At 43.3% G+C, this 26,670-nt stretch overlaps 1 protein-coding gene across 1 annotated transcript in view; it reads right to left on the reverse strand.

Moving 5' to 3' along the window:
* Positions 1–1,519: 1,519 nt before the first annotated feature.
* The window catches only part of PIGA (phosphatidylinositol glycan anchor biosynthesis class A), a 51,600-nt gene continuing 26,449 nt past the window's right edge, over positions 1,520–26,670 (reverse strand). Inside the window, exons 2-6 of the mRNA XM_060234622.1 lie at positions 19,810–20,589; positions 18,243–18,375; positions 4,445–4,577; positions 3,656–3,862; positions 1,520–2,916 (exon numbers count right to left, since the gene is read on the reverse strand). Coding sequence (XP_060090605.1) covers positions 2,662–2,916; positions 3,656–3,862; positions 4,445–4,577; positions 18,243–18,375; positions 19,810–20,527 — 1,446 coding nt within the window. The 5' untranslated portion in view covers positions 20,528–20,589 and the 3' untranslated portion in view covers positions 1,520–2,661. The remainder of the gene's footprint in view (positions 2,917–3,655; positions 3,863–4,444; positions 4,578–18,242; positions 18,376–19,809; positions 20,590–26,670) is intronic.

A 26,670-nucleotide genomic window follows, 5' to 3' on the forward strand; every position in this document is an offset into this window, starting at 1 on the left:
GCTTCTGAATTGGAGCAGTCGCTGAAGAGACAGCAATCACTTTTCAAAAAGTCACATCAAATGAATGAAACTGCAGTTACAGCAAGCTAATGAAGCTGCAGTTAAGGCAGCCTCTTCCTCCTCCGTGCTCAGTTCTAAAGCAGACACAAATGGGATAATAATAATTGGGAAAGATTCTCCACCTACTGGAAATCCAAATGTATATTGTTTCTAAACTGTAGGATGAGCAGTTAATGGATAGTGCAAAATCATTACATGGCAGAACAAAGACAATGCATTCTCCCCACAGAATAATGCATCCCAGTCCACCTGTGCCCATGCAGTGGATTACTCCTTCCACTCCACCACCCCCAGCCTCAAGTCTTCCGTAGACTAGCAAATTAAAGGCCCCAAAAGTGCATGATTGCTGGACAAGAGAATGGTCAGGAGTACAATGAACAGAGAAACATGTTTTTGCAGGGGAAAAAAAATCAGTGACCTGCCAGACATTATAGTTGTGTCCTGTGTGGACTCTTCACCTCCTGTGATGTGCTCCAGTACCAGCATGAAAAGCTCCTCTGAACCTGGTGCAGGGGATAAAGGAGGATCCAGGTTGATGCTTGGGAGTTGAAGTGTGGTGATAGCTGTTGGGCAGTCTTCTTGGTTTAACGCCAGTGTCCCCTCACAAAATGCTATGAAGCTCATCATAGTAGGGCACATTGCCCTTTCATTGCCTGAGATGCTGTGGTGAAGAAGGGTGCGCTTGTAGTCAGAACACAGGCTCTTTGTCTTCGTAAGGCACTCAAGGGCTGATCACCTATGCCCCCTGGCTGCCATCCCTCTGTCAATTGCCCCATAGGTGCCATATTTCAGTGGCTCTGCTGGATGGCATCTTGGACTTTTTGCTCACCCCAAAGGACAAGTATGTCTCTTTGCCATGAGATTCCTCTAACCCGCCTACCACCATCTTGAGTGCTTCGCACCACAGGAACTGGGGATGAAATGAAGTCCTGGATCAAAATGGCTGCTGCAGTGGGAGAGCAGGGACTATTTAACAACTTTTTATACATGTCTTCTTGCTAGTGGGTATTCTGTGTAGAATACAAACATGCAGTACTGACCTCCATTGCCCTGATGAGCCACTCTCAAAATCAGGTGCTCAAACATCTGCACATTTAGAGTTAAACTGCAACATTGATCTGCTCATGCACATATTGCCACAAGATTTTTAAAAACTGGATGAAATACAGTATTGGGACTCCAAATAGCAATATGAAATTGGTCTGGGAGGAAACGGTGTACATAGGTAAGAGTGCATTCTGAAACCAGAAACAGCTGCAAAATACCATAATTTCCCAGAGAAAACCACCATGAAGGAGGGCTGATGGCGAAAGTGTTGCAAATTTGGGATGGGATACAGATGTCACTGTCTGATCATGCAAGTAAGATGCTGGGGTGAGTAGCCACAAAAATGACACAAAATGACTGTGTAACCACAACCCTAGTATACTTCCCCCCTTGGAATAAAGAGCAGCCATTATTAATGTATAACCTTTACATTTATTTTGAGAATATTTTAGTCAGAAAGAGAACTTGTTCTAAAGAAATAAGGAACAACAGGGGCCCAGACTGGTGTGGTAAACCTGATTTGCATTCTTCCATATCAAACTAAGAGACAGATATTTTTGACAGTCCTAGGGGAAAAGAATTATCCTCCCCATATGTGTCACTGGTTTCACTATATTAAGCATAACATCCCCACCAATCAGAATGCACAGCCAGTCCTCATATCTAGCTTGGGGGAAAAAAATACAAGAGAGCCAAAATAAAAAGTGGGCTACAAGATCACCTAAAGAAGCTTGCATTGCATATACATGTGTTAAGTGCTATCAATTCAATTTCCAACTTATGTTAATCCTATGAATTCATGATAGCCAAAACATCCCATCGTTAGCAGCTTTAGGTCATGGCTACCTTTATTAAGTCAATCCATCTCATGTTAGGTCTTCCTCTTTTCCTGCTGCCTTATCCTATTTACTATTTACACAATACAGGAAAGCACATAAATGACCCAGAGTGCAGATTTTCATACTGTTTGAGTATAAGAAATGTATGAACACAGAGAAGACCCTAGAAACTGTGGGAGGCATATATCTTATATTCATAGTTGATCTTTCCAGCATTAGAAGAACATAGAGCCAGCCATCTTTTTTTGTTTCCCTCATCACATTTTTAAAAGTATGAACCAAGCCTCACACAGACTCAACACCACCTTACTTTTACTATCGTATTTCTTTCCAAAAATGAAACAAGGCAAATTAAAATACTATGGGGAAAAACAAAAAGAAAAAGGGATGCCTCGAAAACCGATCTGTTCACCAAGTTTCCTCTTGCTTCATTTCATATCTTATTAATGATCACCATTGTCCATGCTCCAGATTTATACAAAATAATATCCCGGGGGTGGGGGGTAGATAGTGAACAGGTACTATCGTAAATTTTGGCAAGCAAGTCTATTAGCACACAATGCTAATTTGAGGTAGCAGATCTTACCAAATCTCTTCTCAAACAGTAAGAAATGCTGTCCAACAATTTATAAATGTGCCTGTAAAACTGATTCTACCAGCCAATGCCAAAATTGCTGGAGAATGAAGTACGGAGTTCCAGTTTTCCACACACTTTTTAGGAGTTTGAATTTAAAGTTTCTCTTTTTTTGCGGAAATTCTGTGGAGTCCAAGCCCCACATGGGCCTGTGGCATCTACTGCAGAATCAATAAGGTAGTCTGGGGTCAGCCACCTCAGGAACATCAGGAAAAGGAAGCTTAGCACAGATAGAAGAGCAAAAATGCAACCAGTCACAGGGCCACAATGTGAGATGAGTCTGTCAAGCCGTTTTCCCATTGGCAATACCATTTCACCTGCCACTCGGTCATACACCTAAGGGGGAAAAAATACACATACATACATATTAGATGTGTCGTCAGCACTTAGACTGTATTAAGTGATAGGACAGAATAATATTCTATGCTGATATGATTCTAATAGCAGCTAGAGGTGTGCATGTGAATCTTCAGGGCTTAATAGAGCCCTCAGCATAATTCTACAAGGACAATTCTTTCTTCCCCCAAAATGTGTCATTCAGGGAACTATATGCAGATGTTCCATCCTACAGAGCATAGTGCTGTGACATGACTGGCTCAGAAGTATGAAGTCAAAAATATCCAATTAAAGAATACCCACTTTAAAAAAATATACAAGGAGATTATATCAAAAAAGTTTAACTGTCTCAAAGTCACCCAGTGACGTAACTAATTAGGGGAACATTTTTAAATTATATAACACAACCAGGGGTCATTTTGTAGAAAAATAGGTGGTGGAGCTCATCCAGGGATTGTTATACAGCTGCACATACTATTCAATGGACAAGTTGGTGGAACTCTCAGAAGGAGGAGGTGGAACTCTCAGAAAGGTTCAGGAGCTATGCTGTGAGCTCCCACTGAATCTGAGGCCTGAACATAACAAGTCATCACATAAAATAGATAACATCATTTATAGTCCTGTCCCTACAGATCTCATCCCACTTAATACACTAACCTGGTCTGTGGAATTCACTAAAAATAAAGATCTAGAAGTAATAAAGGGCCATATAAATCACAGAGTATGTAAAGTTACCTACTTTTTCAGTTCTCTCTGCAACATTTCTCCAAGTATAAAAAGTTTTAACTTGGTTATGTATGATTTCTGGAGATGGCAGTGATCCTGACTTCAGCTGGGTTATAGCCTTTTCCAGTCCATTACTCAGAGACTTCACTGAAGGGTCACACAAGATGATAAGATTCTCTGGTAGCACTTCAGGAATCCCACCAACTTTTGTACTCACAACCTAAGCCAACAGAAGAAAAAAATCAGTCTTACACAGGTTTGGCAATTAATTTTTCAAAAACACAATTGCACTGTATGATTGATATAGTTATTAATTTTATTTACTTTGAAATTCCATTTCAAAGTAAAGGACATAATCCCACACTAATGAGAAGGAATGGCTCTCTTAATACAAGATTCATTTCTCATTTAAAAGTGGATATAAGTAGCAGTGACATAATTATACAATGATTTTAGATGTCTGCATGACAAAATATATTTTATTATGTTGTCTCTTACAAACAGCACGCATCACAGCATGTGTTAATCACTTCCATTTTAAAAAAAAATTCCATTCTACCATTCCCTATAAGTTAAAAAAAACCCTAATCAATGTTTTCCACATTCCTGGCCCTTCCCATCAATTTGACATTAATATGTTCAGGCTGTTTTAATAAGAGTATGACTGCCAGTCATCTTTGTAGTATAGTATCTTTGCAAAATGCTTGTTAAGTTCTCAGTTGTGTTCAAGTTCTTGTTTTTGTATTGCATCATTAGACAATGGTCCAACTACTTCTAAAGAAATTGTTAACTTTGTTTTTACCTGTAAACCACAACTGGCTGCTTCCACAATTGCCATGCAGAAAGCTTCTGTGAGGGAAGTGTTGAGAAAAATGTGTCCCCGGACTAAGACATTTCTGACATCCTGATGCTCTAAAGCTCCCAAGAGACAAACTCTGGATACAATTTGAAAACATATTTTTAAAAAGGTAATCTTTACAAAAACTTTCTTATTGTGATCCCAGTCAAAGTCAATTGTACAGTCCAATAATTGCAGTGAAACGGGTTTAAACACAGTGAAACAGATTTAATGATCTATATTTAAAAAGATAAATATGTTCAATTCTAGTCAGAATGCCACTGAGTGCGAGAACAAGCTGTCTACTCTTCTCTGAGGTTTTCAAGAAAAAGGAAGATGAGTGTGTACCAAAAGCTTCATTTATAGTCAGCTAGCCTCAGCAAAGAGGGCTGCCTTGGATGTCCAACAAGCTCTTAATCCAACTATGAAGACCTAAGAGATGGTTTACAAATCTATGTTCATCACTTATTACTGCAACCAAAGTTCCTTCTAAGCTTTGTAGTCTTGTGAGCAAAAATTCTATTTCGTGAGCTACTGGCATTAAATTTGTGAGCAAATGATTTGGCTACTGCATAAATTACTTTGCTCTGGGGCCATTTTTTCCTGAGCTAAGTCAAAAATTTGTGAGCCAGAGTCCAAAAAACTGTGAGCTAACTCAGCTTAGAGGGAACACTGACTGCAACACTCAAACAGAGCCATCTATAAGTGAGACTTCTTGGCTCTATTATCACTGATAGAAATTTCACCTCAACCACAATGCTTTCTAAATTGCACTACTGCATTTCATAATGTGTGAAATTCAGCCAACAGTATTCTTCTTCCAATTTCAATGGATGGGACACATGTTTAAATGCCTTACTGAAATTAAAGGAAATTCTGTGCAATCCTTTACAGTTATTTATCTAAATCCATTGATTTCAAAGATCAAAATAGGGTTGCACTGAAAATATGTTTAAATTTGGCTGGATCCCACTTAAATATGGCACAGCTGAAGCACACAAAAATGAACATAGCTGCATGAGTGAAAACAGTTCTGGGTGCACAGACTCTATTCCATAAACACTTTACCAAAACACCATGTTATAGCTTGGCTGACATTTTCAACCATGTGGTATCACATTTTAAATGATCAGAATTTCTTTTTACATGGTTTATAACGATTTTTATGCAATTCAGTTCATTGCTGTTGTCACTGCAGTCCCACATGGGTACCATCATGCAGGCCAGTGCTAAAAGATTTTTTCAAACTTAGCATGGCAACAGGGTGGGATGAATTTCCTCCAATCAGAGCCAGTATATCGCTTCCTGCCAAAATGGTCACATGCTCTAGGAGGGACTCTATACACTCCCTCAGTTATCTTTTTGGCATTGCTGAAAGAGAACTTCTGTTTGTTAGCTCATGACCACTAAAAAGAGAGAAAAGAAAATTAAGTCAAAAGGGCCCTTTACTCTCTAGTACAGTGACCGTGTCCTCCTTTTAAAACTACTCATCTTGTTCCATCAAGATGCTGTCTGATGAACATTCCCTCTGCCTGTTTTGCCTTGGTGAAGGGCATTCTGTAGAGAAGTGTTCCATCTTCTCTGAACCTAATTGTATCCACAGCTACTGAGGTATATGATCCCTTGTTGAGCCCTTCTAATGCTCAGCCTCACTTGGGAGAGTTCTCGTTCCTGGCAACTTCTTGATCATGATATAGACCCGTATAGTTCAGAGATGGATTAAGTCTTGATTACTCTGCATCAGTACGGGACAGAGATTACCAGGGTGATCACTGAACATATCCAGAGTGGGAACCTGAGGCTCTTCAACTCCCTTACGAATATGACGGCTGTGAGTGCAAGGGTCTTATCAGATCTATCCCGAGAATACATCTTGGGGAACCCTGAACTTGATTCACTCAATTAAGGTTTCCAACTGTATGTGGAACAAATGCTCTGTATGGCACAAGTTTTGGAGATTAAACCTGCTGCTACAGAATAAGATCTTGGGTCGCCTGTATAGCAACTCACCTGGTTCTACAGCTTTCCCTGATTGAGGGCTTTACTGAGATGGCTAAGGTGCCTGGGAAAAGCCTGCATCTATCCTGTCAGCTTCTTGTCAGGATAAGAATACATATAAAACCTTGTCTGAGGACTGTCCCTTCTAGTTCTCATATCCTTCACCTTCTTCACTCATTGCAGAGGAGATGCAGGCCAAACATCAGGTTGGACAAAACAGAGGAAAAGATAGATATGGTTGCCCTAAAGAACTATGCCTCTTCAGTGCTGACCCTAAAAATTCCAAATTATCAAGTGAAAATGTCAGCATATCAGCTGTTTTTATGGAAGAAGATGATACCATTTATAGACCAACTTCCAGATTACCAAAAGGTTATGCCAAACATTTTTGTCATTGAGACTCTAAAGCTGTCAAACAGCAACCAAATGCCAGCAAGACTGCAGCTGACGCCTCTGCATGTGCCATGGCTGCCTTGGTAGTCTAGTGCAGCATGCTTGACTACAGTCATCTGCTTTGCCAACAGAAATGCACTCCAGGGTTGAAGATTTGCCTTTTGAGGACTTGTGCCTGTTTTCAGAGAAAACTGATGATCTTCTGCACAAGATCAAGAAGAACAGACAGACTCCTAGATCTTATGGCTTGACTTGAGCTCCTGCCACTCAACAGCACCAGAGATACCAGTCCCATTATACACCTTCAATTTCAGGTCACCAATGCCGTTATTATCATAACTGGCAGTATCCTCCACAGCGTCCACCTCCTCAGGCCATTCAACAATCTCAGTGTGGGTCCCCCTCAAGCAGTGTTTAGGACAACGAACTTCTGTTGGTGTAAGTCTACTGTGAAGCATGCTTAGACTGGGAGCATCTAGAATGACAGGTCTGATCACATGACTGATATAATCTCTGCAATCAGGACAAGACAAATCTGGATATTCACAGTGAGTTGGAATGAGTCAGCAGTATGACCTGATTGGCTGACCGGACTATATCTACGGCTAAGTGTTCAGTGTGCTTATCTCTTGTTTTGGACGGAGGGCTTGCGAAGCACTTTGACTCTCAGGACTGTTTTTTGTAAATATTTCACCTCTGTATATATTTCTGTATAATACACCATTTGCACTAAAGAGGCTGGTGTGTGGCTCTTCTTACTGGCGTTCCTATCGAAGGAGACTTCATGCTGTGGTTTGAGAGTACTCTGCACATGCTCCAGCCGACAACTTCTGCCAGGAATGCTACATCTTCCCAGAAGCATAATTTGACTGTTGGTAACAAGTGAGCCTCAACTTTTGTTAGGATAAATGGTTAGCTGTGAATATAGTGTTATAGGATAGATTATAGTTTTAAATATGTGCTGTTTTTGATTTTTCACTAACCTTGTTATCTGCAAATAGTACTTTTAAAACAATTTAGTAATTTTTTTTTTAAAAAGCCTCAGCGTTTAATTTTTGCTGATGGGCTCTCTAAATTCTTGCCAACTTGGAAGTTGTTCAACTCTGTTCTCTGGGTACTAACGATCATTCAAGAGGATTTTTTCTTAGAATCTTTGTGTTTGCCTCCATTGCATTCCTCTTCTTCTGCTGCTGTTACCATTTTCCCTAAACTCTCAGGTGAAGTACTAACATTACTTAATAAAGGGATAGTAAAACACACTGTTTCTAATGTCTCAGTTTGGGTTTCAATTCTCATTTCTTTTTCACTGACAAAAAAGATAGTGATGTACATCCCATTTTAGATTCGAGAAATCTGAATGCTTCTCTGTGAAAAATTCAAAATGGCTACCCTGCAATTTATCTCCCATCTTCTGAGCCCAAGAGATTGGTTTGCTGTGTTAGATCTACCAGGATGCATACTTTCATATTCCCATCCATCCTGCTTGCAGATGCTACCTTTGATTCCACCACATCCCATGTTTTTATGAAATTTCCGGCAGTGGTGGTTTTCTATTTGAGGCTGCAGGATTGTTCCATTTTCCCACCCCTAAATGACTGGCTTTTTCCAGCCCCACCCGCTTCACTCTTGGTGGATCACATAGTATTGGCTCTTTAGACCTGTACAGACTCGCCTTAAGTGTCTCGCCAGAGGCAGAGGAGTCAGAATTCCACAAGCAACAGTGAGGAACAAGCTCGGCTGGTTACATCATCTGCAGCGTGTGCTGGGTCACCGTGGATACTAGACTCAGGAGGTATGAGTCATCTTTGCAATGAGAGAGGTCTGTTGCGGGACTCTAAAGATTCCAACTTCTCCCACGTGCGGCTGGCTGATGGGTCATCGGCTGCTGTGCAGTGTGAGGGAGTTGATTTTCCTTCACTGCGCTGTAAATTAAGAGATGCATTATGTGTACCCTCTCTGAGATTGAATTTACTGAGTGTCAGTGCTCTGAATGATGAAGGGCTTGAGGTTCTGTTCACTCAGAAATGCTGTAAAATTCTTGGAGGAGGGGGGAAGTTGCTGGCTACTGCCCACAGGATAGAAAATGTTTATATGCTGGCGAGTGAGTCTGTCAGGGCTGCTCAGGTTACAAATGCGCCTGAACATGACAGGTGTGTGCATTTACTCCACCGCAGGCTAGGGCACTGCGGCTTTCATGCTATAAATAAGACCCTGTCCTTGCTGCCAGATTTAAAAGTAAAGCCATGCAAATGCTTTTTGGATTGCCAGGTGTGCAAGAAGATTAAAAGCAAGGCTTGTGCTATAGCAAAGCAGAGCTCTAGGGTGACAAAGCAGGCTCTGGAATTGCTACACCTAGATGTGATGGGGCCTTTCCCCAAGAGCCATTCGGGGAACAGGTATTGCTTGGCCGTAACCGACAACCATTCCAGGTTCTGTTGGGTGTTCACAATGAAACACAAGTCCGACGTGTTCCAGTGTTTCACACAGTGGGCAAAGGCTGTGAAACGGCAGCTAGATTTAAAAATCAAGGCTGTTCAGTCAGACCGTGGGGGTGAGTTCACCTCAAATAGCTTTGAGAACTGGTTAAAGAGCAGAGGGATTAAGCACAGGCTGGCAAACCCTGCTACTCCTGAGGAAAACAGTCTGGCGGAGAGAAAGGGAGCCGTTCTCCAAAGTTACATGTATGCCATGGTGGAGGATGCTGGTCTACTGTTTACATACTGGGCTGAGGCTATACAGTCTGCAGCCTATATTTGTAACAAAGTGTGGACAAAAGCCACAAATGACATTCCCTACCGAAGGTTGTTTGGGAAACTGCCTAATTTGGGGATTCTGAAAGTATTTGGTATCCAGGCATGGGTGAATGTACCTTTAAAACACAGGAGGAAGGGGGGGTGACCGGGCGAAATGTTTAACTTTCCTGGGCTATGAGCCAGGCATGAATTCTTATCGCTTTTGTAACAAGCAGGCTAACATACAGCCAGTCAGCAAACTTTAATGAGCACTGCAGCTGGAAAAAGCTGCACGGCTCGGAAAATGAAAGTGTTATTTTACTGCCGTGCTCAGAGAGCAGCTCTGAGGCAGAGCAACGGGAGGTAAAACTGGAATCTGAATCTCCAGCTCAGGAGGTGGTATCAGGAGGGAGTGAGCCCAGTACTAGTCAGGGGCCACGGGTATCCTCCAGAATAACCAAAGGTATTCCTCCTGAGAGATATGGATTTCCAGAAGTAAATCTTGTTAGTGTGCCTGGGCCTGACTCCTATCAGGAGGTGTTAAAGCTGGAGAGCGAAGAGAGGCAGGCATGGTTTACAGCAATGGAGAGAGAGTATGCCTCCCTGCTGAAAAACCAAGTATTCTCAAAGGTGCCAAGGCCAGCCGATAAAAATGTTATAACATGCCGGTGGACCTACAGGGTCAAGAAAGCCGCTGACGGAGCTGTGCAGCGGAAGGCTAGGCTGGTGGCCAGGGGGGTTTCCCAAAGGAAAGGGTTTGACTATGAGCAGGTATACGCTCCAACCCTGAAAGCTGAGACTCTGAGAGCAGCACTGTGCAAAGCTGGGTGCTCGGGGCAAAAAGCTAAACATGTTGACTTTGAGACCGCATATTTGAACTCCCCATTGGACCAGGACTTATACATGGAACAGATCCCTGCGTTTGGGGAAGGGAATGAAGTATTAAAGCTGCACAAAGCTTAAAGCAAGCTGGGCATGCATGGTATAAATGCTTACATGCGGCTCTGGTGAGAGAAGGATTTAAGCAGCATCTAGCCGACCCCTGCCTGTTCAGCAGGGTGGTAGGAGGGTCTAAGATAGTCGTTCTTGTCTTTGTGGATGACTTGATCGTACTGGTGGAGACTGACCAACAGCTGCAGTGGGTTCCTGGAAACGGCTAGAAAACTCTTCACAATTAAGCATCTCGGCCCAGTAAGTTATTATCTGGGAGTTGAGATAACTAGAGATGCTGACGGGTATTTCGAGCTATGCCAGAGCAATAAAGTGAAAACACAGCTGGCCCGACATGGCATGGAAGGGGCAAACAGTGTGCAAACCCCTATGGCAACTGGGTACAGCAAGGAGCCAGAGGATGAGTTGTAATCGGTTCTCTGTTACATTTAGTGTGCTGGTCCAGGCCAGATATCAGTTATGCTGTACACCTTCTATGCCAGAACAATGCAGAGCCCCGCCACAAGGATTGGGTGGCAGCCAAAAGGGTGCTTCGCTATCTTAGTGGAACGGCAGAGCAGAAGCTGTCCCTCAGGGTGGGGGAGAGGCCAGAGGTATGTGCCTACGCCGATGCCAGCTGGGGCAATCGGCCCAAAGCAAAGTCAACCACTGGAATAGGAGTATTCCTAGGGAACGCATTGCTGCTATGGAAAGCCACAAAACAGACATTGGTGGCATGCAGCACTTGCGAAGCAGAGTACGGGGCACTAAACGATTGTGTTCTGAATATTGAATGGGTAGTGCAACTTATGAGGGACCTTGAGGTACCTGTCAGCCTACCGGTCACAGTATACAGTGACAACTCTGAAGTCAAGGAGCTGGCAGAGAACCAGGCTGCAAAAGGAAGAAGTAAGCACAAACTCATTAGATACCAGAATGTGAAAGAGGCAACAGCAAACAATCTGGTACAGTTGGCAAAGTGCAGATCTGAGGAAAACATTGCTGACGTATTTACAAAATGTTTAAATGTAAATGAACACTGTAAGGTTGCAAAGTTACTGGGCATGCTATGTTCATCGGACTAGGAGGTGTGTCAGTGTATTGAGTCCTCCTTCCACAGCATGACAGAAGCAAGAAGAAGAAGGTGGATCTATCTGACAGGTCAGGTCAGATCAACCTTGTGAGCAAGCCAGTTCTGGCTGGACTGTAACCAGGGGAAAGCACCTGAAGTCAGCAACTGTATGGACTGCCGTGATTGGCTGACATGTATATATAAGCACTACAGTGCCAGACTGTATTCCTCTCAGTCGAGAGTTGGTTCCTGGCGTAGCACTTTGTCACTCAGTTTAATGTTATTCACCGCACTAGTTGTATTGTATATAGTCTGTAAATACACTACTTTTATACTAGGTGCTGGTGTGTGGCTCTACTTCTTCCCGGAGTATACTCTTGAGCAGTTCTCTGTATTGCACTCTGCACATGCACTGCCAATAATTCCGCCATCATACATACTTGCATCTAATAGAATAGCACCAGAAATGTTAACTTTAAATTGGAATGTTTTATGTTGAATGTTGATTTTAAAATTGTTATATAACTTATTGTATAGATTGATTATGTTGTTAGCCGCCCTGAGCCTGCTTCGGCAGGGAGGGAGGGATATAAATAAAATGTTATTATTATTGTTATTATTATTACAGATCTGGGTCTACAGGTTGGTTTGAAAAAGTCTGCTTTACAACCAACACAAATACTACCCTCCTTCATTGGGGGCACTTTGGATTCCCGGTCGGCTATGATATTTCTACCTGAACATAAAGTTACAACAGATAGCTGCCTTGAGCCTAGCTTTTTCTGAAAATCATTTCAGATCTGCCTGGAAGAGTTTTAAAAATCATCATTTTGGGGGGGAGGGCATGGCAGCAGAACTTTTCAGCTGCCCACACTCTCCTCTCTCTCTTGATGCTCCCTTTGGATAATATACAATTGCACTATTGTTTTGCATGTACTGCACAAGGCCTGTGATGGGAAGAACTAAAGGGAAAAAAGGTGGTAAAAAAATCCCTTCTTGGAATTTCAGCAACTTTCCAGTATCTAGCATATAAAATTCTAGCCACAGTGGCAATGTATAGCAAACGTTTTTTTTCTAATTTGGGGAGTTTTTCTTTTATTATACCTAGCAAATAAAATTCTGGTGTATGCGGGAGATTTATTTTGAAGATTTTTTGGCACCAGATATTGACCTGGGCCCAGTATTTTTTGGCAAAGGTACACTGCCACCAGATGTGAAATAAAGTTCCCTTCACCTTGCCGCACTTCCAGCACTTATCAGAGTAGTTTGGGTAGATCTTGGCCAGTCTCTCTGGGGTCAAGTACCATCTATAGGCCATCTTATACAGATTTTCTTTAAATTCATTGGCCGAGGTTAGTTGGAGATTATGTTTCCAAATATTTTCCCATTCTTCCAGCTCCATATTATATCCAAAGTCACTCAGCCATCTGATCCAGCTCTCTTTGACTGTTTCGTCTTGCATTTTGTTCATTAAAAGCCAATTATAAATTTTAGATATCAGTTTCTGTCCGTCATATATTATCATGTCCAAGTCATTAGGCTTTTTATAGAAACCTATTTTTCTATCTGTCTGGAATCTGGAATTGATTTGTGTTTTGATCCACCAGTCCAGTTGGATGTTGTCTTCTAAAATCAAGTTATGAGTGGTGTCCAACAAGCCATTATAGTTATAATTGGTTTCCCATGAGTAAAGATTTGGATGCTGGGATGCCTCAACTGGGGAGAGCCAGAGAGGGGTCTGTGTATACGTCGTTTTCCTTATTTCGCTCCACGCCTTAAAAATCGGCTTTCTAATAACACGGCGAAAGAAGTTGTTATTTTCCGATGGGGGCTGGTACCATATGTATGAGTGCCAGCCCCTAATTAAGCCTGCCCCCTCTAACAACAGCAATCTCTTATTTTCCAGGAGTAACCATTCCTTTGCCCAGGCGAGGCAACTGGCTTTGTAGTAAATTCTCCATTCTGGCAAAGCTAAGCCTCCTCTAAGTTTGCTGTCTTGAAGAGTTTTAAGTTTTATTCTTGGTCTTTTGCTTTGCCAGATGAAGGCCGATGTCATCTTATCTAGCTGTTGAAAGAAAGTCTGGGGGAGTGAGATAGGAATCGTCTGGAATAGGAAAAGTATTCTAGGGAGTATGTTCATTTTGATGGAAGCTATTCTTTTCCCAGCAAGGAGATTTGTAAGTCCTTCCATCTGATCAAATCAGCCTGGATTTCCTTTAAAAATTTTTCATAGTTATCTTTTTGTAGTGTTCTCAGATCGCTTGTCACTCTAATACCCAGGTATTTCACTTTCTTCTCCCATCTGAAGCCTGATTTATTTTCCAAAGTTATAATTTGCTCTTTTGTTAAATTTTGTGTTAAGAATTGGGTTTTGATTTTGTTTACTTTGAAACCGGATACTGCTCCAAATTGTTCTAATCTCTCTTTAATATAGTCTATTGAATTTATAGGATCTTCTACTATAAGTAGAACATCGTCTGCGAAGGCTTGAATTTTATACTTTTCATCTTTGACTCCAGTTCCTTTAATTCGATGGTCTTCTCTTATGCTTTTAAGGAGAAATTCTAATGTTGTGATAAATAGCAGGGGGGATAGTGGGCAGCCTTGCCTCGTACCCTGTTTGATTTCAATCATATCCGATAACTGACCGTTGATGTTAATTTTTGCGTTTTGTCTAGTGTATATTGCTTCAACTAATTTGCAAAATTTTCTTCCGCATCCGATGGCTTCCAAAGATTTTAAAATAAAACTCCAATTAACGTTGTCGAAGGCTTTTTCTGCGTCCAACATAATGCCAGCGAATTGTTTATCCGGATGTTCACGGTAGTACTCTAGTACATTTAAAAGGTATCTTATATTCTGGCTCATCCTTCTCCCTGGAACGAACCCTGTTTGGTCTTCGTGTATTACCGAAGAAATAACTTTTTTGAATCGATTCGTCAGGATGGTAGCGTATATCTTGTAATCTACATTCAATAAAGAGATAGGTCGGTAGTTCTTTATTTCTTGTGGGTCCGTTCCTTCCTTATGTATCAGAGAAATCACTGCCTCTCTCCATGATGCAGGTATAACGGCCGAGTCTTGAATTGCTTCAATTACGTTTTTATATGGAATCAATAGGGATTCTTCGAATATTTTAAAGAATTCGGTTGGTAAACCATCTGGGCCAGGCATTTTATTGCTTTTCTGTTTTTTTTATTGCTTCACAAATTTCATGAGTGGAGATCGATTCCTCTAATGTTTTCTTCTGTGTTTCTGTTAATTGTTGTATTCGGGCTTCTTGAATGTATTCTGACTGGAGTTCTTCAGGAATCTTACGTTCATTGTAGAGGTTCTGGTAGAAATTTTGGATAATTACTTGCATTTGCGACATTTTAGAGACCTCCTCATTCGCCTCGTTCTTAAGCGATCTAATAAGTTTCTTCTCTCTTTCCTTTCTCAACCTGTATGCCAACCATCTACCAGGTTTATTTGCACTTTCAAAGTAATTTTGTTTCGCCCATTTCAGTTTTCTTTCCAATTCATCAGTAAGTAGGAGGTTGATTTCATGTTGTATGGCGTATACTCTTAATTTGGTTTCTTCTGAGCTTCTTGTTTTTTGCTGTTGCTCTTGTTTACTTAGTTCTGATATTAGATCATTATAGGCTTTCATTCTTTCCTTCTTTCTTTTTGCTAGATAGCCTATTGCGATTCCCCTAAAAAAGGCCTTGAAGGCGTCCAATATGATAGGCATCGGCGTGTCCTGCCTCCGATTAAGTTCAAAGAACGTTTTAATCTCATTCTTCGCTTTTTCTATAAAGGGTTCTTCTTTTAAGATTTGGAGATTCAACGTCCATCGGGTCTTGGGGCGAAGGTCGTCTAAAATTATTTGCACAGGATTGTGGTCTGCATAGGTTTTGGGTAGTATATGTGCTTGGGTTACCGACAACCCTAAGGTAGCAGACATCCAGCATGTATCTATCCGCGACCAACATTTGTGAACATGCGAAAAGTAGGTGAAGTCACTAGTTCGTGGGTTTTTTGTTCTCCAAATGTCGATTAAATTAAACTCATCCACAATTTTTAAAAAGGACCCAGGTAGCAAATTTCGAGGTTTCTTCGCTTTAGTGTTTTCATATTTTTTATCTTTGGTTGCATCTAGAACTGCATTGTAGTCCCCTACAATACAGAATTTCTCAGAGTCATATTCAAGCAGTTTGGAGTGCAATTTTGAGTAGAACTCTTCCTGAGCATTGTTTGGTGCATATATATTACCAAAAATTATTTTTTCTCCTTTTATTTCTATTTCTATAAGTACTATTCTGCCTTGATCATCACTATACAGCAACCTGGATTGCACGTTTTTTTGTACGTAGATAGCAACTCCTTTTTTTCCCAGATGCACATGAATGGTAAAGTTGGCCAAATTTCTTGTTATGCAGAAGTTTTAAATTCTCTTCTTTGATGTGGGTTTCCTGTAGGCATATTATTTGTGATTTGGTCTTTTGTAATTGTAGGAAGATCTTTCTCCTTTTTTTTGGTTCGTTCAGGCCGTTTACGTTGACCGAAATAATCTGTAGCCCAGATGTAGCCATCATTCAGTTTTTGAGTTTTTTCCAAGGCTCTGTTCTTTTAGCAATTGCAGTCTGGTCTTGATCCTTCCACCATTCCTTTTCTGCTCATCACTAGAGCCTGGAGCTCTGGAGCTTCAGAAATGAAAAATGAGTTCAGCCAAGGTACTGACTGTTTAAAGGGGGAGATTGAATACTTAAAAACAGAACTGGGAAACTCCAGGGAACTGCTGAACCAATGCAGAAGTAGTTTGAACAAATGATGACGACAAGGTCCGGCCCCTTCCTAGCCAAGCCGGCATTGCCGGCGTTTAGGCTGGGGGCCGTTTTGCCTGCCCGGAAGGAGGGAGCGGCAGGATTGACGGCCCTGGCGCATCTGTGTGCTTCAGCAAGGCGTGGTGTCGGGGCTATATAAGCCCCGACCCCGCCCAGAGGTGCGCAGTTTCTTTCGGGCTCTCTGAGGGAGAGCCACGTGCGGGGAACTGCGAAAGGAAAGCCTCAGAGCACCGTGGGACGTAGCGGAGAGGCTGCTTCGGGTCGAGCTCAACGTGGGCACGTGTGGTGGCTGGCAGGCGCAAGCAGCGGCGTACTCCGGCGTTTCCCGGCTTTGGGCGTGAGCGGGGCTTGAGGCGCCAGCGACGGCTGGCAGGCACAAGCGGCGGACAAATCCGGCGGTTCCCGGTTTTCTTGAGGAAGCAAGGGGTGGTGGTATTTTGGGGAAAGGGGTTGTGTGGGTGCTTGACTGGGTGTCGCCCCCCCCCCAGGACGGGCGTTTGGAGGAGTGCTCCGTCAGCCCAGTGTTTTAGTGGGCTCGGGAAGGGGCATTTGTGAATGTCGGCTTCAAATGCTCTCCTCAACTCCCCCCCCCCCCCACCTATACCCAGGGTGGAGCCTGGACTGGGGTATTGCAGTTGGGTGCTCAAGGGGCTTTGTGTGCCCGGCTTCTGCCTGCTGCTACCCCCCCCCTCCATTGTTGCTTTCTGCTTCATTTTGTATCAGCCTTCCCAGGACCCGCCCCCCCCCCCCGCTCACCACGTGGGAGGAGTGTGGCTGTGGTAATTTTGGTCCTGTTGGGAAGGTTTATTTGAAGGGGGTTGGCAGTGGGCGCACCCGGGTGTGCCAGTAGGACGACAGTATGGCACCAAAAAAAGGGCAGGGTAAACCCAAGGGCAAGCAACCTGCCCAACCCCCCCGGGGACGGGGACAGCAGCTTGGCCCCATTGAGGACCCGGGGCAAGAGACCCAAGTGAGACCCCAGCCATCTCATCTTTTGCCATCACCTCCTTCTTTTGCCTTCTGTCTTTCCCAGCATCAGGATCTTCTCCAGTGAGTGCTCCCTTCTCATTTGGTGGTCAAAGTATTTGAGGCTTCAGCTTCAGCATCTGACTTTCCAGGGAACAGTCTGGGTTAATTTCTTTTAGGATTGACCATCTCACTAAGAACTCCAAAATGCCACAGTGCAAAGTCCCCATCAATTAATGTGCAAGTGGCGGCTAAAACGTCAATGCCACCAACAGGCAGTTGAGCTCAGATGGTGTAAAAACCTGTTCATGGATTTCTCAACACGAAAATATGAACACTTGATCTAGTCTCTTCCTGGATCCATGTTGCTCTGGCATTTGCCTATGAGGAAATGTCCATTACAATTCTACTGCCTTCTTTTAATATACAGAGATTTGCATGCAAAAAAAGATACTAAAGACCAGATCCTGTGAATGAGTTTCATGTGCTTTAGAGAATCTCTACAGAACATTCTGCTGCTAAAACTTTAGTTCATACTGATCAACAGTTTTCAGTGGGTCCTTATGTAAATGGAAGCTTTAGCAGAAAAGGAAGCATGCAGAAAAGACTATATAGCACCCACAGAGCCTATTCACAGGATCCACACTGAAATAATCTTGGGGCATTTTAACTATATAATCAACACTTTCAGCAGCTGATTTGAGGCTCCTAAAGCTAAGAACACTGTTTTAGCATCTGGCAGCAGTGAAGATTATATACAAAGGACCTATCAAAGTTCTTCACATCATTGTTCCCTTGCCACTTCATTTAATCCAGCAGTATCAAAATGCACACAGGGGACATACCTGTCATGAAGCTGGTATCTTTCTCGTACTTCTTCCAATACAATTCTCTTTGGTCCTTCTCCCCCAACTATGAAGTGTAGGTTTGGATACTTCTGACAAAGCTCAGGAATTATACCACTAAGCAAATCTATACCTGAGAAATAATTTAAGAAACAGATTGTTGATTTAGTAAAACAGCCAGTCATCTTCCTAATAATGCAAAAAAAAAAAAAGAAGAACAGGAAACTGTAGGCTTTTAATAAGTGTTATTTTTTTTTTTTGCATTGTAAAATCTCGTAACCATAAACAAAGAATTATCATTAGTAAACACTGGATTTCAGATTTATGATTAATGTTCGCTGAAGTCTAAAATTTACCTGTTCTAAAGATACAGTCCGTAAGGGATATATTACTGACACAGTAGATTAGCACTGCACCATTACCAATATCTATTAAACTAGAAGTCCAATAGTGCAATCCTAAACAGACTAACACCCTTCTAAATCAATTGAAGTCAATGGGCTTGTGAAAAGGCTGAAATCCTGCTTGCAACAATACTGTAAGTACAACAGCTGTGGGTCAAGAAGCACAGAGCCATCCTACAGTATGACTTGCCCAGTGGCAGCGGCAAGTATATAGAGAGATGAAAGCAGATCACAGTATCAGAAATTAGTAGCAGTTGTACAAAAGAAAAATGGTTTGAATAATTGCTGCCAACCAGCACTTACCCATGCTTTGTTAACCTGAAAGGTAAGGATTACAACCTTCCAGTACACAGCATTGGATTATGCACCATGTCGTATCACTATCAACTGTCAGGAGAATAAAAGGAAGGACTGAAAAGAGATGTCTGGTCTAGTTGGAAAAGACACTAGCCTTACACAAATCACTGCAGGTACAGGTTCTAAATGGAGTTTCTAGATCTTATATATACACAAGGTCTAGCTAGATGCAGGTGTCTTCATTTTCAACTGATCTTTCCAATCTGAGAAATACACCCCTTGTTTGCTCTTGCTACTCTATTAAGGTGCCCAGCTATTGAAAGCATACATTTTAAAAAGTATCATTGTGATCAAGCAGCTGCCTCCCCACTCCACCCCCCCTTCAGGTTTGCCTGGTGTCTACCTTGCTGTCTTTTAGCCATCTAACCAAAACATTTTTCATCCAGGCTTTTAATCAGAGGTTTCCTCTTTCCAGTTCTTTCCGGTCTGTTTTATGCGTAACTTTATGCTGTTTTTATCTCCAATGGGCTTGATTTCATATAGGGTAACTTATTCTAATTATAAGCTACCATTGGCAGGGCTCTGGAAAGGACACACACAAAGTGTCCTAAATGAGCCACACAATCCTACCATGTTGCTTGCAAGCCTCCACCCCCCAGCACCTGTATCAGAACCAGGCTCTAGACTTGTAAGTAAAGTGGGGCACCTACTAGGATTTAATCACTGTTCTGTCATGCAATAAAGGTTAAATGGCATTTCAATATGCAACTAAATCTCCCCCCTCCCCCACCCAAAAATCTGATCATCTCCATAAATTGTGCAATACAGACATTTTTAAGAAAAACTCAGAATCTGGAAACAATTACCTTTTCTATATACAAGTCTGCTAACAACAACAATCGTTATTGTGTTGCTGTCCCGCTGAGATGGATCTGGAGTAAAGTCTGTGGGATCAACAGCATTAGGGATGACAGAAACTATCTCAGGATTCAGTGCTGCTCGCAACACAGTGTTCTCTTTGCTAGTGTAAGAAACACAAATGATGTGGTTTGTGTCACACAGAGACACAGTCAAGAGTTTATTTGTAAGCACCGAACTGACATCAGCAAATCCAAAAAGGGAATGGTCTGTAAAAACTGTTTGTAGTTGCATTGTCTTGGCGTGAAAGAGTGCATCGTGAGCCATAGCTGAAAATGAACTATGTGCATGGACAATGGTGACTCTCTCTCGTACAAATATATACCTGAGCAGAGGCATACTGTGGAAGAGAGTTGTTGCTGTAGATTGGTTGTACATTACTCTTAATGGCAAATAATAAACTTTTAGTCCATTGGTCAAGTAACGAATGCCTTTGCGGTCTTCATAAGCATGAGTGATAATGATAACTTTGTGTCCTCTTTCTATCAGGCACTGCGATAGTTGATAAATGTGGCTTTCTACTCCTCCCATATTTGGATAAAAAAAGTCAGACACCATGCATATTCTGTGAGCTCGATCTGTACATACAGGAGACTTATGACAGTTCAAAGTACAAGATGAAGTGGTAGAGAAACACTGCTTGTGATTCCCTCTTTTACAAGCCATATTAAGTTAGCTATCAGCACACTTGGAACCCATCCAATATAAGAATCGACCTGGTTCAGAACCTAGGAGAACAAAGAAAACATATGTCAGTCAAACTAAAAAAAAAAATGTAAGAGATATTAGTGTTTTCATTCCTTTAAGCCCAAAGAACGCTTAGCGGATTTTAGGCTGCATTTCTGCAATATATTATGGCCTCTAAATTCCTTCATACTTAAAAAAAAAAAAAAGTAGAAAGCAAAGACATCCTAGAACTATAACTTTCTACGCCCCTACTATAGTTGTGTAAGATACCACTGTGATAGTATTTTACAAAAGTTTTCTCCCAAACTTGTGTTACATTTCAGAGTAACATTCTCCCAAAGCAGAGTTCAGCAGTCATGGTTGCTCAATCTCAACAAGACAAATTCTCGATATTAAGGATCACAAGTTGCAAGTTAGTAAATGTGCCCTGGAGGTGCTATCAAGAGAACTGAGACTCATACATTTTGACTGAATATTAGGAAGACATCAAAGTTACTTTATAAGGTGTCTAATTACAATTTTCTTAAAAACAGGCTTGTGTTCCCTAGTTGGAGAGTGGCTACAGCAGGTGTCAGCGGCTCCCTCCACACCACCCAAGCCCAGCATCATCATGAGTGCTGCTGGTAGGTGTCCGAGCGTGGCCTCGCCTTGTTCCCTCCAGCTCCTACCACAGAAGGATGAAAAGGAGAGGGGGAGCTCCAGAGCCATTGAAGGGGCTGCAGTACAGGCCCCTCACTGAGAGGATGGAGGTCAAGGCAAGGGGAAGCAGAGCCAGGCTCAGACAGAGTTACTCCTCTCCTGCTTGCATTGATTGCCCCTGCCACTACTCACCATTTCAAGCAAGAGACCCTTTCCGTATCTGATTAGGCAATAGGGAATTTTTAAGGGAGGACGAGAGACCAACAATTGGGGGAGGGGTATGCATCTGTCTCCCATGAGCTTCAAGCACTTTGACCTGGATGTAGCTGGAGCAGAGATCTGGGCTCCATCTCCTCCTTGCCAGCTGCCCCTTCACTCTCCCCCCATCTCCCTTCTCACCTTTCTTTGCCCTCAGCTTCCCTGCTATTCCTCTCCTCTCTCCATCCCCAGTACAAAGGAATGGGAAATGCCAGATTTTTTGGCAAGGCAAGACTCAAGAGCAACAATCCAGGATGTGGGGGGGGAGCCGCCCAGAGCCCGCTTGCAGGATAGGGCAGGGTATAAATCAAAAAATTAAATTAAAATTAAAGGAAGAAATTGATCAAATCCCACAGGAACTGAATTTCTGAGCAAGTGCCCCTTTCTTCTCTTTTCCAAGACAATGCTATCTTAGTTTTGTTCCCGGGAAAACTGATTTATCTAAGGCACAGGGTGTTGAACTCATTTGTTAGGAGGGCTGGATCGGACACAAATAGGACGTTGTGGGGCCAGGCCATGTGTGTCTTAAAATATGTGAGGTAGCAGACATATAAACTTTATAAAGGACACTAACACAATTAAAGACATGTTTCAACTTAAATGCAAACATGCTTAAATCTTGCAATATTTTGTTTAAAATGGAAAAGTGGGGGAATAGTAAGATCTGGCAATGCAATTTTTAAAAGAAAACATCAAGAAAAACACATGGATCACAGCAGAAACTAAAAATATAAAATGCTCTGAGTCTGAGAAAACAATGAAATGTCATTGCAAGCTTCTCTCTCCTCCCACCGCCCCCACCAGGTCTACTCAGATTGGCAATGTCTCTCCAGTATAATATCCTCCTTTGGCTGTGGGTTCCTAGAGGCCAGGTCCATTCAGCAGAGGCAAGCTGGCTTAAAGCATCAACCCTTTATTCGCAAGCACATAACTCCAGGAAGCATGAGCTTCAGCTGTCTATATAAGAATGCTGAAAGTGAAATGATCTCCACTCCAGTGAAACACACTGCAGCACAGTTGCAAGGAAAATATGAAATGGATTTTCCATTAAGGTTTCTGGGCCCTATCTATCTGGGCAGGGACCTTAATGGAAAATCCATTCCATGTTTTCCTTGCAGCATTCCTTCCTGTGTAGCCTGCTAAGACAAAACAGAAAAGGCAGGGAACTGAAAGAGAGTTGGGTACTTTTGAGGACAGAAGGGAGAAGGGGAAGAAAAGAGCCTCAGAGGGCTGATTAAAGTTCTGGATGGGATGGTTCTGGCCCATGGGCCAGACATTTGACACCCCCTGATCTAAGGTCTTTAGAAAAAAAAATGTGATGGCTGGTCAATGGATACTGTCCCAAGTAAAGCATATGCTGGCTCAAAGCCTTTCATGGTTGTCATCCCGTCTCCTTCCCATTTTGTCCTTTTCTCTGCACCAACTTTTGTAAGCCCTTCATGGATTACATGTATGTCCCCCCCGCCCCCCCCCCCCCCCCCACATTTCATTACAAACACCATTGTAATTTCTTTATGGGGCTTTCCTCTGTGCTGGAGCTATGTATTCTGAGTGCTTTGGTTTTGAATGAGGGGAGAAAGAACGCTGGTCATTTGGCAATGGCAGTTTCTCAGAAATGTTGATTCGTGAACAGTTTTTTTTAAAAAAAACAACCGTATTTTTCGGTCCATAAGACGCTCCGGGCCATAGGACACACCTTCCTCCTGGGGGGCGATCTGCTGCCTCCACTTCCAATCCCGGCGCTTCCCCCGTGCCTGCCTGGCTCCAGCTCTGCTTCCAGCAAGCGCTGGGATCGCTCCACACTGCCCCCACCGCAAACCCAGCGCTTCGCGAGTGCCGGCTGCAGAGGGGGCAGCGTGCTTCCTCCGTGCCTGGATCCAGCTGACGCTTACAGCAAGTGCCAGGATCACTCCCTCCGCCCTCCAATCCCAGCGCTTGCTTTAAGTATCAAAGCTGGAGCCAGGCAGACAGGCACAGAGAAAGCACGACGCCCCCTCCGCAGCCGGCGCTCGCGAAGTGCTGGGTCTGCGGAGGGGGCGGGTGCTTCCTCCATGCCTGTCTGCCTGGTCCAACTGATGCTTAAAGCAAGCGTCGGGATCGGAGGGCACAATCCTGGCACTTGCTGTAAGCGTCAGAGCTGGAGCCAGGCAGACAGGCACGGAGGAAGCACGCTGCCCGCTCCGCAGCCGGCGCTCGCGAAGCGCTGGATTTGCGGTGGGGGCAGCATGGAGCAATCCCAGCACTTGCTGGCAGCAGAGCTGGAGCCAAGCAGGCAGGTGCGGGGGAAGCGCCGGGATCGGAGGCGGAGGCAGCGGATTGCCCCCCCCCCCGAGGAAGGTACGTCCTATCATCCCTTCGCTCCATAAGACGCACACACTTTCCCCACTTTTTTTGGGGGGGGGAGTGCATCTTATGGTCCGAAAAATACGGTAGATATCTGACGTTTTGTGTATTCCTGGTGTTGTTTCAGAGAGAGCACAATATGAAAGATTTATGGTTCCTAGGGAGACTATCGTTATAGTAAACCAAAAGTCTGTTTGGAAATGGAAAGAAAAACTGCCTTTCTCTTAAGTACTTTCTACATTAGCCATTTAATCTTCTCTTAGTGCACATTTCAAAGTGACCTACATTAACTAGCACCTTCAGTTCTGTCTTCCCTCACAGTTTCTTGTAGCTTCTACATTCATTTTGCGCAACTAGAACTCACACCGATTTCAGCTTCCTTTCTCCCTGTGGTTTCAAAAACTTCTTTTGGGGCAGACCTTTTGCCAGCTGTTTGATCTGGGCCTCTTTTTATTAGTAGAGTGTCTCTGGCAGATCTTTGAATCCCACCCATTGCCCTCCCCTGTAACGTCCTCTCTCTCTCTTTAGGTCTATGCTCTCTACCCATTCTGTTTTCTTTCCCTCCAACTCCAAAGACAAAAAAGAACGTGTCCTCCCGGACAGGCGAACTTTAAAATAGCCAGAGAGAGCATAAGAACGAATCAGTAAATACAAAAGACTACTCACTAGAGGATTCCCTCCTCCCTGCCCTTTCTTTTTGCAGAATCATGGAGGGGGGGTAGCTGAAAGATGCTTTCTCAGGGCATTAGAATGAGGATTCTCTTAAAGATATTCTGTCCTGTTCTTTCTTCTCATACCCTGTCAGAGGAAAAAGCCATCATGATTCAACCAACTTCCCCCTCCCTTACTAGTAGTTTTATTGATTTTTTTAAACGGGGGGGGGGGGGTTCCCCCTGGCTTCGCTTTCTGTGGTCTTGACTTTCTATTTGCTGCCATGGCAACGGGAACTTTTCCACACAGACTAGCCAGATGCAGATCCCCCACCATGGGGTAGAGAAAGCATAATCCACAGAGGCATAACAACTTCACTACTGAGATACTGTGGAGTAAAAACAGAATGTAGAAAGGCCCCTAAAATCTGTCTCTGATTAAAAGATGGGTAGTGTCAAGTGTGAAATGATGTCTTTGTGTTCTATGTTGTTAGATTTCTGTAGAGAGTATATAGCTTTACAGACGACCCTAGAGAAGGGGTTTAAACTTTAAATCTCCCCATTCTATCCTATGGGCCTACAGGAGACAATGGAGTCCATTCTGCCCTATGAGCCCATAGGGTAGAATGCACTCCATTGTCTCCTGTGGGCCCATAGAATAGAATGGGAAGACTGGGCGCTGCTGCATCTCAGTGGAGCCCAGGTATACCAATGGTGGGTGCTGCTGCACTGTTTTGATTCACTATAGCGCTTTAGAGCTCTTAGACAAATGTTCAAAAAAAAAATTGCAGAAATTGCATGCCAGCCGGCAAAAAAAGGGCACGGAAACCGCTGGTGCTCTCGGAAGTGCTATGGGGCATTTCTCACAACCTGCCGTAGTGATGCAGATCTGGGAGGAGGCACCACATGGAAGCAGTCTTTAATAATGACACCTCAGTGTCATTGCGCTTAGAGACCAAGAGGGTGATTCTTAGCGACGCAAGAATGAAGGCTGTACACAGTAGCTGTAAAACCACTATATACATTTATTTACAACACCACTCACTCTACTGACTGACAATATGCTCCGCTGCACTCCAACTCCTTAAACCCACAATCACCACAGTTACTCTGTACATTTATACATGGGACAGCCAATCAGCAACTTGCTGTGTCATGCTGACTCTGCTGGCTGATGCAAGACTTCTGGCAGCCAGCCACCTGCTGTCAGGTAGATCATCTAAGCCTCTAGATCTACTTTCAGTTCTGCAGCACGTGCTATAAGCTGTCTCTTTACACATAATAGTGACACTCAGGCACCGCCCACTACTGGGACAGTTCCGAGATAGTCTGAAAAGGTAAAAGTATTTCGCTGGCAGCCAATTACTATAATGGGTCTGTCTGAAATGACAGAAGAGAAACCTGTTACAGGGCAGTAACTGACCAGCTATCATTCCAGAATACTTAGGGTGTGCAAAAAAGACGTTTTTTGTCACTGAGCATTTTCGCACTTAGTGTTTGCTACCGATATTCCGTGGAGGAATTCTGTCCAGACCATTTCCCTCATTTTCGCACTATGGTCTCTTTTGCGCAGTTGGTTTCCATGTAGCCCCGAGTCAAATCGTTTTCGCACTAGCATCGACTTGACTTCGAGGCCCTGTCAATCATTTTTTTAAGCGCATGGCTGGTTGCGTTACTGCGTAACAACGTAACAGAGAGACGTCACCACTGTTCCTCCCCCTTTTTTTCGCAGGCAAACCGCATCACATGTGCCACTTATGCTTAAGTATTGGCTGCAGCTGTAGCATCCTCCACAGCCCTGTATTGGCAGAAGCATTCGCAATGGAGAATATGGATAACAAGACTGTGGCGTGTCTTTATTCCACAGTGGAGGTTCTGCTTTTGTGCCTGTACGCCGGACGCCAACTCATTAATGCACATGCAAGGAGATCCCGGAGACGAAATCTTAGGGCTCTGCTCTCTTCGGAAATGTCCGATGGCGGCCTTGGACTGAATGCAGGTGGCACTCGCTGCCATGAACTTAGATGGCACTATCTGGCAGGATTGCGGTTCTCACCCAGGTATTGGGTATTCCCCCGTGAAGTGGGTTGGTGGGAGAATTTTGTGCTTGTCTTCTGGGGTGACTAGCAATGGATTGAACACTTCTGGATGAGCAGAGGAACCTTCATGGAGATTTATGCCACTGTGAACGACAAAATGGACAGAAAGCACACAGATGAGGTCTCCAGTCCA

This window comes from Heteronotia binoei, chromosome 1 (genome assembly GCF_032191835.1).
Source record: "Heteronotia binoei isolate CCM8104 ecotype False Entrance Well chromosome 1, APGP_CSIRO_Hbin_v1, whole genome shotgun sequence".
Taxonomy (NCBI): Eukaryota; Metazoa; Chordata; class Lepidosauria; order Squamata; family Gekkonidae; genus Heteronotia; species Heteronotia binoei.